The sequence below is a fragment of the Dromiciops gliroides genome, chromosome 6 (genome assembly GCF_019393635.1).
Source record: "Dromiciops gliroides isolate mDroGli1 chromosome 6, mDroGli1.pri, whole genome shotgun sequence".
In the NCBI taxonomy this organism is placed as follows: Eukaryota; Metazoa; Chordata; class Mammalia; order Microbiotheria; family Microbiotheriidae; genus Dromiciops; species Dromiciops gliroides.
In genome coordinates this window covers 262,660,307-262,677,146 of record NC_057866.1, presented here as the reverse complement: position 1 = coordinate 262,677,146, position 16,840 = coordinate 262,660,307, and the positions used below count along the sequence as shown (strand labels likewise).

The 16,840-nt window shown below is 41.2% G+C and overlaps 1 protein-coding gene across 6 annotated transcripts in view; it reads left to right on the top strand.

The window, feature by feature from the left end:
- The window catches only part of SLC4A4 (solute carrier family 4 member 4), a 432,216-nt gene that overhangs the window by 174,414 nt on the left and 240,962 nt on the right, over nucleotides 1–16,840 (top strand). For all 6 annotated transcript variants that reach the window (XM_043971103.1, XM_043971104.1, XM_043971100.1 and 3 more), the window contains one exon: nucleotides 2,084–2,219. In XM_043971103.1, the coding sequence (XP_043827038.1) occupies nucleotides 2,084–2,219 (136 nt within the window). The remainder of the gene's footprint in view (nucleotides 1–2,083; nucleotides 2,220–16,840) is intronic.

The window sequence follows — 16,840 nt, the reverse complement described above, 5'->3', positions numbered from 1 at the left end:
TGTCCCCCTCTGTCTCTGTCTCTATCTCTCTCTGTCTCTGTCTCTCTTTCCTTCTTTTCGGATTGGACTTGTAATTTCATTGGGGGAGGGACTTCCTGGTGAGGAAATATACTTCTTCTTTTTTTTTTTTTTTAGTGAGGCAATTTGGGGTTAAGTGACTTGCCCAGGGTCACACAGCTAGTAAGTGTTAAGTGTCTGAGGCCGCATTTGAACTCAGGTACTCCTGACTCCAGGGCCGGTGCTCTATCCACTGTGCCATCTAGCTGCCCCGGAAATATACTTCTTTATTGGAATTTATCTTCCCAGAGAGTTTCCTGGGGCCACTGAGAAGTTAGCTGATTCTTCCAGGGCCATGCAGTCAGTACGGTACTAAGGTGATACTTGACCCCACTGGACCAGGAGTCAGGAAGACCTGAACTAAAATTCAGCCTCAGGTACCTACTAGATATTTGACCTTGGACAAGTCATTTAACCCATTTACCTTGGTTTCCTCTTCTGCAAAATGGGGATAATAATAGTACCTACTTTCCAGGATTTTTGTGAGAATCAAATGAGATAATAATTATAAATCACCTAGCACAATGCTAGGCACATAATAAGCACTATGTAAATATTAGCTATTATTATTATTATTATCTCCTAGGCTACCTTACTTTATACTACTCCATACTGTCTCAAAATATTTTATTTAATTTTGGATTCTTTGAAGGCTTTGGGATGTTTTTCAACCATATGAACACTCCTTTCACTAATACACGTTGGATATTCTCCTACCTCAGTGCCTCATCCTGCATCATTCTTGTCCCTGTTTTCCATACATCCTCTACAGCAGGTATCAAACTCTCTGGCAAAACTCCCAAGTGTGGCCAGAACCCAACTAAAATGTAATTGGGAAATGTTTAACAAAATAAATAATAATACAATGCGACACAGATAATGTGAACTTGTGGTTTTCTAAGTCAATCTGCACCCCACAGGGATTCTTATGTATAGTTTAGTGGCCCTCATTTCTATTTGAGTTTGATACTACTGCTCAAGATGATGGGCATTTTTTGCTGTTCCAAGACATTTTTCTTTCATTGGCTTAGTTTGTAGATTATAGGAACTTTTCTGTTCTGTGTTGGTAGATAAGTGCATACAAACATACGCCCTTAAATAGTCCCCAAGATGTAGACACACATGAGCAACCTAGCTCCCACTTATATGTTCTACCATTGCTCCACTGGTAGAGTCCAGGCCATTCTGAATTCCTGAACATCTCCCACTGCAGGCACATTTCTTAGCGCCCTTGGAGACAGAATAACCCCTAAATCCTGGGACCTGAGGAAAATTCCAGTTAATTTTTCATTACACAATTTTCAGAAGAAGGGGTCAAAAGGAGCTGGTAGGGCATCCAATTATGGGCTTGAGCATGTTGGGAAATGAGTTTTCTTTGACTCAGGTGTACAATATTTTACTCGGGCTTGTTTTCCAAGTGCACTGAGGCCTGACTAAACATTTTGGGGGCACTGCTTCCATGTAAAGAAGAGACCGGAGTTCGTTAAATATTCCTTCACCACCCTTGCAGTTGGCCAGTTACGGGTGGCCATGAGCCAGTTAGAGTGCCGGTTCCAGGCAGCAGACAGAAGTGGTGGTGGTGGGGAACTAATCATTAGGATGTTGCCTGGTCCCCTCCCACCGCTGAATGAAGAAGTGATTGGCTCAGCTGAGTTTTCTATCAAACAATTAAGAAAAATTCATGAGGTGGGAAAGGAGGGAGGGGGGAAAGGCTAGGCCGCCTCAACTGATCTGCGGGCTAAAGGTCTTTTCTCACTTGGAGCAGACCAAATTGAAGCTGGGATCTGTCTTTCTGGAGAGCTCTCAATAAGCTAAAGATTGAGTCGTTTCAGGCGTAAAGTGGGAAAGAGTAGGGAATCAAGTGAGAGAGGAAATAAGGAGCAAAGAGGAGGGGGAAAGATGTCCAAGGAAGACACCAAAGGGAAGCTTAACAGCTTTGGGGAGAGAAGAAGATCTCGCAGTCACAGCTCCCTGGTCCTCCAGGTTATCCCCCCAGTCTTTAACCGAAGTATTTTTACTTCTGCAGTCTCCCCCGCAGCAGAGCGCATCCGCTTCATCCTGGGGGAGGACGATGACAGCCCGGCGCCCCCCCAGCTCTTCACAGAATTGGACGAGCTCCTGGCGGTGGATGGGCAGGAGATGGAGTGGAAAGAGACAGCCAGGTGAGGACTTGGTCCGGGAGGCCTAGCGGGAGACAGAGTGTATACTGATCACAAAGGTGGGTCCCTGGCAGGCGCTCTCTTGCCCTGGAGCCTGGGACAGCACCCTGTTGGGTAGATGCAAGGTATCACTTCTGTTTTTTCCTCTCCCCTTCAGATTTTCCTTGTTAGGGATGTGAATGAAATGTACTTGTTATTTTAATCATGGGTACTTTTTATTCCTAGGTCTGTAATAGTTTGGGGAGCATGTAATCTTTCCTTCTTCTTCTTCTTCTTCTTCTTCACGGGGCAATGAGGGTTAAGTGACTTGCCCAGGGTCACACAGCTAGTGTCAAGTGTCTGAGGCTGGATTTGAACTCAGGTCCTCCTGAATCCAGGGCTGGTGATGTAATCTTAACTATATAAAGAAATAGGAAGCATCTTACTTTCTATCTATTTAATGGGAGGCAGTATGGGGTAGTGGGTAGAGAGCTGGCCGCGGAACCAGGAAAATGTGGATTCTGGTCCCTTGACTTCTGACACACGCACTGGTTTTGTGACCTTTAGCAAGTTCCTTGATCTCTCTGAGCTTGGATTCTCTAGGACTACATGTTTCAGAGAAGGGAGCTATCTGCATTGGTAGAGGGGGTCTCTTCATTCAGGAGTTCCCTTTAACCAGAGAAATCACAGTTCCGGTCCCAACACACTTGTTATTTAATAGGAAGGTGCTTGGAAAAGTTTTCAGATCACCCTATAGGCGTTTTCCCCACTCCCTGCCTTCACTTAAATGATCTCCTTGGAGAGTTTCCTTTCCTTTCTCCCTATCTCTATTGTTAGGATAGATCTTTGGAAATGAGTATTTTACATTTCACGTTTTCAGCATATGGATAATAACAGTGTGCATTTATGGAGCGCTTTACAGTCATGGGCTCATCCTTACAACAGCCCTGGGAGGTAGGGGTTATTATTATTGTTGGTTTTCAGTTCTGTCCAACTCTTTGTGACCCCATTTGGGGTTTTCTTGGCAAAGATACTGGAGTGGTTGGCCATTGCCTTCTCCAGCTCATTTTACAGATGAGGAAACGGAACAAACAGGGTTTTAAGTGACTTGCCCAGGGTCACACAGCTAGTAAGTGTCTGAGGCTGGATCTGAACTCAGTTCTTCCTGACTCCAAGCCTGCCCTTTATCCGCCATGCTATGTAACTGCTACCTCAATCTAAGTATTGAACTTGTCTGCATCTGGGAAGAATGGGAATCCCATTGGCCCTGGGGGTTTTTACACATCTATCTATTAGCAGGGCTTATGTCAATCATCTCCTCTTTGCTTGTTTTCTCTGTCCAATTTCTTCTTCTCTCTGCAATATTTGACACTCTCAGATTTGAGACCCTCCCCCTCTACCCACCCTTCCCCATCCCCGGCTTCTTTCTCTTGACCTTGCTCCATTGTGGACCCCTCCTGCCGGTCTGAATGTCTCTTCTCCATTTCCTGAGCGGAATCATCCCCTGTGCCCCATCCCTGTGTGGGGCTGTGCCCGTGGCACCTGGGACCTCTTCCCTTCTGTGTCCTTTCTTGGTGAGCTCATCAGCTGGCCTCCTCAACGTCTTCTGCTTCTGTCCTCCTCTCTCCACTCACCCCAGCCAAGAGTATCGCCGTGGTCTCCTCATTGTGCTTACCTCGCCTCTTTTTTCTCACCCACCCTCCAAACAACTGCCAAGCTGCTATTCCTCAAGCATAGATCTGACTCCCATCTCTCTATGGCTCAGAAAACTTCAGTGGGTCTTTATTGTTTACAGAACAAAAAATAAATTCCCTTCACAATTTAACTCTAGCCTCATCTTCCAGGCTGATCACACACGCTTCCCAACAGTCTTAGTGCAGCTTTTGAGCCTAACTCTATTGTGCATTATCCCCCCTCATTCACCTTTCATTCTGGCCACGCTGGCTTACTGGGACTTCCCCACTGACAACATTTCATCTCTTTTTTGCACAGGAGACGACTGTCACTCCCCACTCCCAACAAGCCCAGAATATTTTCCCTTTCCCCCTCAACCTCTCAGAATCCTTAATATCCTCTAAGGCTTAGCCCCCAGAAATCACTTTATATGTTGTAAAATATTTTTATATATGTATATGTATAGATATCACCTTGTTTTTATTTTATTTTATATATGTATGTGAATGTATAGATGATGATGTGTGTGTGTGTGTATATATATATATATATATATATACACATACACACACACATACCTGTTTCTCCTATATCTATAGATATAGAATGGTCTATTTATATCTATAGCTATCTTCACTTGTTTCTACTATATCTATAGATATAGCTACATCTATCTCTATCTGCACTTATTTTGACTATATCTACAGATAATAGACTCATTTATCTATAGCAATCTGCACTTTTTTTGCAGTAACTATAGATAATAGACTTGTTTATCTATAGCTATCTGCACTTGTTTTTACTACCTCTATAGATAATAGATACTCCTATCTATATTTCTATCTATCTGCACTTGTTTCTAAGCTCCTTGGGTTCAGGGATGGTTTAGTTTTCCTCATTTTGCCTCAAGTGCCCAGCATAGTGCCTGAGACACGTTGGTGCTTAAGGGCTTGTTGAATGAAAGTGTGTGATGTAAGAGCCCCGGATAACACCATCCAGCCATAAGGCAGCATCCACCCCATGCCTGGCACTGCTGTCACAGAGAATCCTGTGTTCTACTGCCATATAGTTGGTAATGAAGGTACCTGTCTCTACAATGCCAGTTACCAAGAAGATCAAAATGTGGCACCTATCCCATCTTCAACACATAGCACCGAAGTGGTGGATTTTCCAGAATATTACTCTGCTTCATTGATAAGAAAAATGAGGCAAAGACAAAAAAATTGACCGTCCTGGTCGAGGCTCAGGCCTTTAGCTTTCCCATACTCCCCCTGGTCACTGGGGGTCACCACCTCTTTCTAGAGCCTGTGGGAAATTAATTTGTGATCCTCTCTGAGCTATACATTCAGGTAATCTTTAACCAAGTACATAGAAGAATTGAGTGTGTGTAGTTAGTTCCTTAGGGACAATACCCTGAGAAGGACAGCACCCAGCTGAATGGAAGCATATACTAGCCATAGTTCTGAATACATCCAAAAATAAAGTGGACTTTGGCAATTTGTGGTGGAGAGTTTTGTTTGCTCAGGTATTGGGGGTTTTCAGCCATTTTTTCTATTTTTCTTGACTTGCTCTTGGTAGCAGGGTATGGGAAATTTGTGCTCCAAGGACCTGAATTCAAATTCTGGCTTCAGCACTTAATATTAGTATAACTTTTGGCAAGCTACTTTATGGACCTCAGTTTCCTTATCTATAAAATGAGAAGGCTGGGGGCAGCTAGGTGGCACAGTAGATAGAGCACCGACCCTGGAGTCAAGAGTACCTGAGTTCAAATCTGGCCTCAGACACTTAACACTTACTAGCTGTGTGACCCTGGGCAAGTCACTTAACCCCAATTGCCTCACTAAAAAAAACAAAAACAAAAAAAATGAGAAGGCTGGCCTCTACGGGGATCTATCCATTCCCTTTCTGAATCCTTAACCCGAGCATGCTAAAAACCCTTTATGGTTATAATAAATAGATTCCACTCAGGTATTTGGATGGGTTGAACAGGATGCAAGCTAAATAGACCTCCTCTCCTTTAAAATTACAACAGAATCTGTTATGGTTTGATTTGTGCTTGATGTAGATTCTGGTATATCATGGATCATTTGCCCTGAATTTGTGTTAGAAAAAATCAAGGCAGACATTGCTTATGTCATTCAGGCCCATGGTGAGGATGACCCTGTACTATTCATGTCCCAATAAAGTCTGATAATCCTTCCTTCATCAATCTGTGGGTGTCTTTTATAGACACGGTGGGTTTGACCCTTTTGACTATTCATCACGCTAGAGAGATTTTTTATTTAACCAAACCCTCAAAACTCTCCACCCTGCCATTTCCTACCCCTCCATCTTTGATTGGAAAGTCTCTTCATCTTTCAGTTAGGGACAGCACTATGTAATAATTGTTAGCATGGAAATAGCGCTTTAAGATTTTCAGAATACTTTACAAATATGGTCTCATTTTTATCCTCATAATAACCCTGGGGGGAGGTTAGGTGTTATTATTAGCTTTATTTTACAGATGAAGAAACTGAGACAGACAAAGGTTAAGTCACTTACCCAGGGTCATACAGCTATTAAATGTCTGAAGTCATAACTGAATTCAGATCTTCTTGATTTCAAGTCCAGTGCTTTAACCATTGCACCACCTAGCTGCGAAGGCATTAGGTAGAGAGCAGCCTTTAAAGTCAGGAAGACCCGTGTCCAAGTCTCTTCTCTCGCACATATTGGCTGTATGACCCTGGAAAGGTCACTGAACTCAATACTCCAGGCAACTTCTCCAAGACCCTAAGTTGCTGAAATGGTGCCAATCTTTACTGATGGAGAGAATTTACTTTCTCTGGGGGCTCCCTGCACCAAGGAACTCACCAGTCCTGTCGTCAGCATCATGCTGGGAATGCAGAGGATTGTAGATAGAAGGAAGAGTAGCTTAGGTACTAGTGTGCCTAGTATACACATGCATAAATAAGAATGATGTGAGATAAAACATGATTGTCAAAGCAGAAAAGCAGACGATGTTTCATTAAATAATAAGATGGGAGAGAACTTTTAGCTTGAGATGGAGGGGAAGGTAATCGGGAAAACATTCTTGTAGGAAGTGTTACTTGAACTTAGCTATGAAGGAAGAGAAGATGTGTGTGTGTGGGGGAATGTGGCCCAGCAGATTTATCCATAAAAAACATGGGGCAATGAGGGTTAAGTGACTTGCCCAAGGTCACACAGCTAGTAAGTGGCAAGTGTCTGAGGCTGGATTTGAACTCAGGTCCTTCTGAATCCAGGGCTGGTGTTTGTCCACTGTGCCACCTAGCTGCCCCCTATTATACATTAAATCAGAGGAAATATAGGTATAAAGTGTCTTGCAAACTGCTGTATGCGTTGCAAACCATGCACAGTGGGGTTCCCTTTGACGGGTCGACCCTTGTGCACTAGGAAGATGAGCCAGGCGGCTCAGTGGATGATGGAGGCCACTTTAGGAGGCTCTTCTCATAGGTGAGGGGAGCTATTTTCATGATCTCTGACTGCTTTTCTTGTCTCTTCCCTTGACATCCTCACGTCCTCTTTACACTCTTGGAAAAGATATTCTCAAAGGAGATCATCTGCAGAAAAACTGCTCCCTCTCTCTCTTTCTCTGGGGAAGACTGCATGTGTGTGTGTACGTGTAGGAGTGTGGGGCAGCTGGGTGGCTCAGTGGATAGAGCGCCGGGCCTGGAGTCAGGAGGACTTGAGTTCGAATTTGACCTCAGATACTTACTAGCTTTGTAACCCACAACAAGTCACTTAACCCATTTGGCCTCAGTTTTCTCATCTGTAAACTACTCCAGTATCTTCGCCCAGAACCCCTAGAAAGGGCCACAAAGATGCGGACATGACTGCAATGACTAAACAACAAAAAGGTATACACATGTTTGTGTGCCTGTGTGCATATAGGTATATATAAATATATATGTATATATCTCTCCCCCCTCCACACACTCACATATCTATTTTGCAATTTCCTTCTCTAGTTCATTTTACAGATGAAGAAACTGAGGCAAACAGGGTTAAGTGATTTGCCCAGGGTCACAAACCTAGGAAGTGTCTGAGGCCAGATTCAAACCCAGGTCATCCTGACTCCGGCCTCAGCGTTCTATCTACTGTGGTACTTGGCTGCCTGGATAGATAGGGATATAGATTGTCTGTCCTGCCTGTCTGATCTGCCTCCCTCTGCTATAAAAATAGAGGGTGGGAATTGGATTGGTGTAATTCATCCATCCAGAAGGCAGGATTCATGCCTTGTCGTGTTATTGGCAGGACAACTGATGAGGCGTAATTTTCATATATTCGTCTGGATTTGAAATACAATTCTCCCTATAGGGAGGGCCACAGAATCACAGGATCTCAGTCATCTAGTCCATAGCTCTGTATTACAGAATGAAATTGCTCCTTAGCATCCCCAACAAGTAGCCACTTAGTCATCACTTGAATCTCTCAAAAGAGGAGGGAAACCATCATCTATCTCCCAAGGCCGCCGGCTAGGTGGCGCCATAGTGCATAGGGCGCTGTGGCTGAAGCCAGGAAGACCTGAATTCATATCCAACCTCAGAGCCTTCCTTGCTACCTGTATGACCCTAGACAAGTCACTTACCTTTGTCTGCCTCAGTTTCCTCAACTGTAAAATAGGGGTAACTGTACCTACTTCTCAGGATTATTGTGAGGATATACAAAGTGCTTGGAAACATTAAAATGCCATACAAATCTGATGATGATGATTTTAGGAATTTTTTTTTCTTGCATCTAAGCAAAATCTGCCTCTCTTCAACTTCCACCCATTGATACTCATTCTTCCCTCTGGGGTTAAGGACAAAATGTCTTTTCTCTCTGGAGATAATAGCCCTGCAAATACTGGAACATGGCTCTCATTTAACCTCCCTCTTTTCTGGCTACAGACACAGACATATACATATAGATAGACTCAGCTAATGAAGTCTTCATTTCTGCAGAATAACCATTACTAGTCCTTTCTCTTGCAGCAAAATATTCAGGTCTTCACCATCATAGTTAAACACATTTCAGTGTTTGTCAGCTTATGAGTGCCCTTCCTTGAAAACAGGGACTTTTTTTGCCTTTCTCTGTAGCCCCTGGAATATGATAGGTGCTTAATAAATACTTGTTGTCTTACCTTGACCTCCTCAAATGAGCATGCAGGACTGAAAACAGTAGCTCCGATGTGGTTCACACAGAACATAGTATAGCAGTACTATCATCTTTCTAATTCTGGACAATATAATCCTTTGAATGAAGCTGCTTTAATTTTGGTGGTTTCCATATTATACTCGAGACTTATTCTGAGCTCGTTAAAAAGTCCAGATCTCTTTCAGATGTACTGTTGCCTAGTCAAACCTTGCCCATTGTGTATTTGTGAAGTTTGTTTCTTGAGCCCAAGAGTAGGACTTTATATTTATCCCTATTAACTTTTAACTCATTAGATTTGGTCCATTATTTTAACCAGTTGAGATCCTTTTGGATTCTGACTCCATTGTCCAAAATATCAGATATACCTCCTGGCAGCAGACTTGACCCAACTCTGTCCCCTGTGTCTTCAAGTCATTGATAACCATGTTTTAAGTGACCACTGTACACAGAAACATGGAGTTGATGTATCATTCTCATTGGTTAGTTGGCAGAAATGTTTTATTAGGAATTCAAATTGATATCAAATTTCTTCTCATACAAGACTCTGGGAAAATTTAGTATCTGTTTTGACTACTTGCTTCTCCTAAGGTATTTGCATTTTCTGAGTAGTGACACCATCATTTAAACAATACAATCAACAATTAATAGTCTGTTTTGGAGGAGAGGAGAGAGGGAAGGAAGTTTGAGATGAAAGATGGTCTATGAGTAATCTAAATAGGACAAGGTAAAAGGTGACCACATTAAAAATAACTACTCTTTATATAACTTTCTTAAGAATATGAATCAACAGCCACTTCTGTCCTTGTAATTGCTCACCCATTTTATAGATGGAGAGTTGTGGAACATAGAGGTTAAGTGACCCAGGGAATGTCACTGAATGGACCAGTGAGAAAGCTCAGAATAGAATTTGCCTCTATAGGTCATGTAACAACAAGTCAGAGGAAAAAGAATCTAGACTTTGAGTCTGTTACTCAAAGTACTTGATTCTGAAAATGCCAGAGAAAACCAGACCTGGCTTTTCATTTTTCTTTTCTAGAATAAATTCCTCTTGAGAACATACAATTTTTGTTATTCTTATCATGCTTTGCCATTTTATTTATATGATATTCTGAATCTGTGAAATCTACCTTTCCGAGTATGAAAATAATTTCCCCTATTCTCAAATCAATTCTCTTCTAAATCATAGCTTTGTGGAGTTTAAAGAGAAGTTGGTATGAGTTTGATTTGATGACATTCAAAATTTTTAAAAAATTTTGAATCTTGGAGTAGGGATGCATTTTAGAGAGAATCTATCCTAATCTCTCATTTTACAGGTAAGATGAATGAAGTGTTAGCAATAGTCTTAACATGGGCCTGACAGTTCTCTAGTCTTCTTGGAATAACTTCAGTACCAATTGAGACATTGATGTACTAGTAAATATTTAACAAGTTGATCTCCGAAAAGAAAATGTACGCCCTTTTAAGTTTACTCTGTAATATTAGCATTTTCCTCCATTACTTTCTTAAGCCTTGTTGTTGTTATTATTGAGTCATTTCAGTGGTGTCTGAGTGTTCGTGACCCCATTTGGGATTTTCTTGATAAAGATGCTGGAGAATTTGCCATTTTCTTCTCCAGTTCCTTTTACAGATGAGGAAGGTGAGGCAAACGGGGTTACTTGCCCAGAGTCACACAGCTAGTTAAGTGTCAGAGGTTTGATTTGAACTAAGGAAGATGAGTCTTCCTGACTTCAGACCTGGTATTCTATCCTGATCAAATAAAACAATTAAGTGGACAATTAAAAGTAACGAATCAAGCCCTGATGATTTGCTACTTTCTAGATAAAGATACCTGCACTAAAAAGGTTAACAACCCGCTTTCCAGAGCTGGTATGAACTGGCTCCAGTATTCCTCTCAGTTGAAAGCTAGAAGGGACCTTAGAGGTCATTGAGTTCAATTCTCTCCTTTTACAGCTGAGAAACTGAGGCACAAAGGGTTAAGTGACCTCCCCAGAATCACACTGCCAGCAAACGTGTTTTCCTTACATTGTGAATCTCCCAGCTTGTCGCCTCTCCAATTCAATTGATTTCAACCCAGCCAATATTGACTATTCATAGCTACTATGACCAAGTAATGGGCCCTTAAGAGATGCTATGCTTTTGACTTAGACTTGATTGGTTTTTGCCAAGAAAAGTCCACACTAGACCACAATGTTTCTTCTTTTTGGGGATGTGCTTGGCCACGCTTGTGACCTCTGCATCCCAATACTAAGGAGAATGGGAAGAACCGATAAGAAAGGAGGTCTCTTTCTAAGACTCAGGAATGTTCTTATTTAACTGTTGGGAAGCTAAATACTGTTATAAAGTCAAGAACTGACAGCTGAAGTTCTATCCACCCGTATGTCCCCACTTTTTTGTATGAAAAAAGAAAAGTCAGTAAGACAGTGAATGTCCAGTAACATTTTCCCAGTTAAATCTAATAGAGCCCTTATGGATATATAGATGAGACGTATATGATATGAGGACCCCATGAATTCACAGGATCCATAGATGTCCATGTGTTTAAAATTTTACTATTTCAATGTCAGGCTATTAGAATTTTCTGGGTATTCAGTGAAGTGACACTAATTGTAATTAACTAATTCGGTACTACTGAGGTATCTGTGCCTTAGAAAGTTTTTCAAGGTGGTCCAGATAACAAATTCATAAAGGAAATAAATAGGAAAGAGAGGGAATGGCTGTGTTTTAGTAATGACTTAAAGCTATCCATGACAGATGTGAATTTCCAAACTTTTTAAAAGGTAGTGATGCTGACAGCTTTCATTATTTTCCATTTCCCTTTAAAGGCTTAACTTTTTTTCAATTTTTTTTTTTTGGCTTACGTTGTTTACTTGTAATTTTTTTTGGTTGGGCAATGAGGGTTAAATGACTTGCCAAGGGTCACACAGCTAGCAAGCGTCAAGTGTCTGAGACTGGATTTGAACTCAGGTCCTCCTGAATCCAGGGCCAGTGCTTTATCTACTGCACCACCTAGCTGCTCCCTGTTTACTTGTAATTCATAAGCATTTCTTTTCTCTACCTTGGACCCCCTTTCACTTTGGAAAAAAAAGAACAAAATTCTTTTAGCAAATATACTTAAACAAAATCAATTTCCCTATTGTCTATGTCTGAAAATGGCTATCTCATTCTGTGTCTTGAGCTCATCACCTTTCTGAACTTTTAATGACTTCTTAAATGAGTAGGTCTCACTGCATCCACCAAAATATAAGCTGTAGGCTGTGGCTGCAATTGTACTCTCTCCAAGAGAGATTCGTGGATTGGGTTGGTCTGCAGAGCCTGGAACAAATGGCACCTGTAATTAGCAGCATGGCTTTTATTTCTCCATTGAAGTTATGTAATAGAGCCTCAGAACATTTCTAGGCTAACTTGTGTGGGAACAATGGTGGTCTCAACAGCTAAGTCATCATCCTGCCTATGTCTGGAGACCTCCAGTGATGGGGAGCTCACTACCTTTCTAGAAAACATATTCTTTTTTTGGACAGCTCTAACCAGTAGGAATTTTTCCCCCTGAAATCCAGTCTAATTTGCTCCTTATACCCATTTCTCTTGAATACCTTATTTGGGGACAAAAAAAGGATCCATTAATATCAACAATAATTAACAACTTCGTGATTAGTTCCAAATTGCCAGTGTTAAAAACTAGCTAATGTTCTTTTATCAAGGTTTGCTTTTTTAAACCAGATGATAATTTTTTGGGTTTGTTATTATCATCAGTATAAACTTTCACATACCTTGCTTAGAAATGAAAACTGTAGTCATAACATTTGTTTAGGCAGAACAGGTTAACTTGTTACAAGTGAGGGGAACCAGATCTGCCTGTTTCCCTCTCTGTCTCTCTGTCTCTGTCTTTGTGTCTCTGTGTCTATGTCTGTCTCTCTCTCTCACACACACACAGCCCTCTCATAAGCATACGCTTTTTAGTTTTTATTATTTTTTAATTTTTTCATAAGCATACATTTAATATTTTTCCACACCAGTAAGAAGTCTATTGTTTTTGGCAAATAACTTTAAGCGGAATGAAATTCTCTGAAAGGGATTCTCTGAAGGCAGATGGATATCATTAATGCACACAATACATTGCACTTAAGTGCAGTGATTTGCAGTATTTCTTGCCATGTTAAACTTGTAAATTCAAGAATTCTTGAAAAAAAGCATTTTACTCATATGCAGACTAACTGTTGGCTTGCAGGTTGGGTCTGATGAGGCACTAATTAGTTGGTACCTGATTCATTATACAATTTTTATTATGTGGTTAGATTTTGTTCCTGTACAAAGATCAAGCCTATTTCCCATTATTCATTTTAAATCACAATTTGAATTATGATTCATTGCAAAACAAATCACAATGTAGCATTAGAAGCCTTGACTTTTCTTAATTATATTTTATCAAAAGCTTGAGAATTTGTAAGACTCAGAAATGACCAATATTTCTCTTGTTCTTGAACACTTTAGTGAAAATCTGTTTGGTTGGCAGTCCCCTGATGGGATACTTTATCAATGTACTTCTGAGACCTTGAGATAAATCCTTTTTTCCCCCTTCTAGTTTATTGCTAGAAGGTACAACCATATTAAAATTACATAGCATTAGAAAAAAAAAACCAAATCATTTAGCAAATAATTTTTGTTACCTGCTAAGTGCAGAGATGTGAGGACACATGGACCCCTTACTGAAAATATGTGGTAATTACCATACAAGAGGAATAATGGCTTTTACATATATTCTACAATGAAAGATTTTATCTATTTTTAATAACAAGAAAATATGCTCATTGTAACTTATTTTCCAATTGTTTATTTAAAGTATTTGTTGATTGATATAATCAGGTCTCCTATCCCACGGAGGCTTGAAATGCAGCAGCCACTCATGGGTCCAATCCCATTATGAATTGTTGTCCTTCGTCCTTAGTTCTTGAAGAGGACCAATGGCATTGAGTAAAGTGGATTTGTCTCAGGAGCTTTAACTTGCTTTGTTTTTCTGGCCTGGGCTAGCTTTCTTCTCCTTAGGCAGCCTGGATTGCTCCGCTCCCCCACCAGGGGCTCCCCATATTGGCCGACACCCAGTGGGAACCCTACTCAAAAGTCTGACTCAGAGCTCAAGTGATCCACTTCCTCCAAGAGAAAGAATCACAGGTGTGAACCACCTCACTTGGCCCAACTAAAGCTTCTAGTAAATGTGTGTTGACTTACTGACAATTCAAATACAATGGAGATTTTCCACTTCCTTGAATATTTTTTCAGACCATTGCCACTTATACTGTTAGACGGCCACCCTTCAATGTAGTTGGTTTTAGAAACTCCCGGTCTGTGTGATTACCATCCATAAATACCCCCAGACAGTCTACCAAACATGTCAAACTCTTCCCTCTGATCCCTTTAATGTCATGGGCATGATATTATTTTCGTTATTATTAACAATTTACTGAACCTTGTGTGTTAGGGGCTGCATTAATTGTATGTGACAGTCCTTGTCACATAGAGTTAGAATTTACATTCTAAGGACCTTTCTGGTACTGAGACTTCAAAAGGCTACTTTCTGCTCATAGCAGAATGCCAAGCTGGAGGGTTGTATAATGTAGGACGATGGGGAAAATCAGAGTGGCCAGAAACACAAGCCAGCTGGTAGCTTATGATTGCTAGAGGAGCCTTCCTTTTCTCTAAAAGTTGTGTTTCTGTATGTTCCTATCGTCGGGTGGCATGAGATGGCTGTGACCCTGCTCTGCAGGTTACTTTTCCTTGCACTGTGCCAGGGAACTCTTAAAGCTTATAAGTTTCAGGAGAGTTGCTGATGTGGATTGGTGGAGGGAGCTTTTTCTTTGGGAGTCCCCTGTACTAATAAAATCCCAGGTATGGACCAACGATCACCTGTTACTTATAGTAAAAGCCATTGCAATTCATGGGAAAACTCTTCACAGAAAGTACAAAGCACTTATGTTACAGTATACAAGCCAATAATCCTGAAAGACCTGAGTTCAAATTCCGACTCAAACACTCTCTAGCTGTATGACCCTAGGAAAATCTCTCTGCCTCAGTTATTTCATCAGAAAATGGGGATAATAATAGCATCTACCTCTCAGGGTTGTCGTAAGGATCAGATGAGATAATAATTGTAAAATACTTAGCACAGAATCTGGCACAGTGATTGCCATGTCAATGTTAGCTATTTTTCTCATCAGTATTATTGGTAATATTATTATACAAAATATAAACAAATAAATAGGCATATAGGGATAGGGCCTGAAGTTATGATTTCATCGATATAAGGGACTTTAGGGTTGAGGAATTCCCCAAACGATGCAGGCTGGTACCTTTTCTCCAATTTATTTATTTTTAAATTTTAAAAAATTTTTTGCAGGGCAATGAGGGTTAAGTGACTTGCCCAGGGTCACATAGCTAGTGTCAAGTGTCTGAGGCCAGCTTTGAACTCAGGTTCTCCTGAATCCAGGGCCGGTGCTTTATCCACTGCACCACCTAGCTGCCCCCTCTCCAATTTATTTTGAGAATTTACTAGAGCACCATGAAATTAAGGCACTTGTCCAAGCTCACAAAGCCATTTTGTGTGTGTGTGTGTGTGGGGGTATCTTGAACCCAGATCTTCTTAGGTTTGAAGCCAGCTCTCTACCCACAACACCCCACAACTGCCTACTTGTCCATAAAGTCTATCTAAAAGAGGAACTGTGAATAACCCATAAAGGGGCGTGTTTATTTAGCAAAGGATGGGAGAAACTATTTTTAAAAACTGAAATAACACCACGAAGAGGGAAAATAGATGCAACAAAATAGGATTTGCAAATCAAATTCTATTTCTTTCCCCCAAGGCTTTCCCACACACGGATGGCAGGCAGGTTGCAGAATAGTTAGCAGTAGGTGAAACTGAGAGAAGTTTTAGCCATTCCGCCATGTTCTCTCCCCCAGGCAGGCCCACTGCCCTCTTTCATTATTCCCTGGGCACCAAGTGCCTTAAATCACATTAAGCTCTTTCCCTAAAATATAACATTGAGAAGATTTCTCTCACAAACACCACTGAATGACTGTACTTTAAAAAAAAGTGGCCTTTGGTATCATCTCTGAAACAATAAATTGTAGTGTTGAGTCGACCCATTTCATATTTATGGGTTTTAAAATCATTATAGAGGGGTGGCTAGGTGGCGCAGTAGATAGAGCACCAGCCCTGGAGTCAGGAGGACCTGAGTTCAAATTCGGCCTCAGACACTTGACACTTACTAGCTGTGTGATCCTGGATTTAACTCTAATTGCCTCACCAAACAAACTGTAACGATTGGAATAACGCCACCTGCTGGATACTAACTGTAGAAGAGTTCTGCCCATGAAGCGAAGGTCTTTGAGGGCAAGACCAGGAGTCTTTGGTATCAGGAAGTGACGCGGACTAGTGGGAGGAGGAAGGAGGAGACGGAGGCTCGCTTCCTTTTGGACTCTGGCGGAGAGCGGAGCTAGAAATGTGCTCTCCCTTTAATAGATAGGAATCTAGGCCTTTCTTTTTCTTTACCAAATTCTTATTCTCCTTAATAAATGCTTAAAAGCCTAACTCTTGCTAAAGCTTATAATTTATTGGCGACCACTCATTAAATAGTTTAGACAGTTTAGCTAGAATTTTAGCCCTTAACAGATGGCTGACCACGAAGAGGAAAGCTAACCCTCAGTCTTCTTCTGATCTGCTGGTTGGGTAAGAAATTTCCCCTCCCTCTCCCTTTAACTGCTAAGTACTGGTGTACTGGCTGTGTTTTCCCTTTAAATTTTTTCGAATGGACCTTTTAAACTCCCTA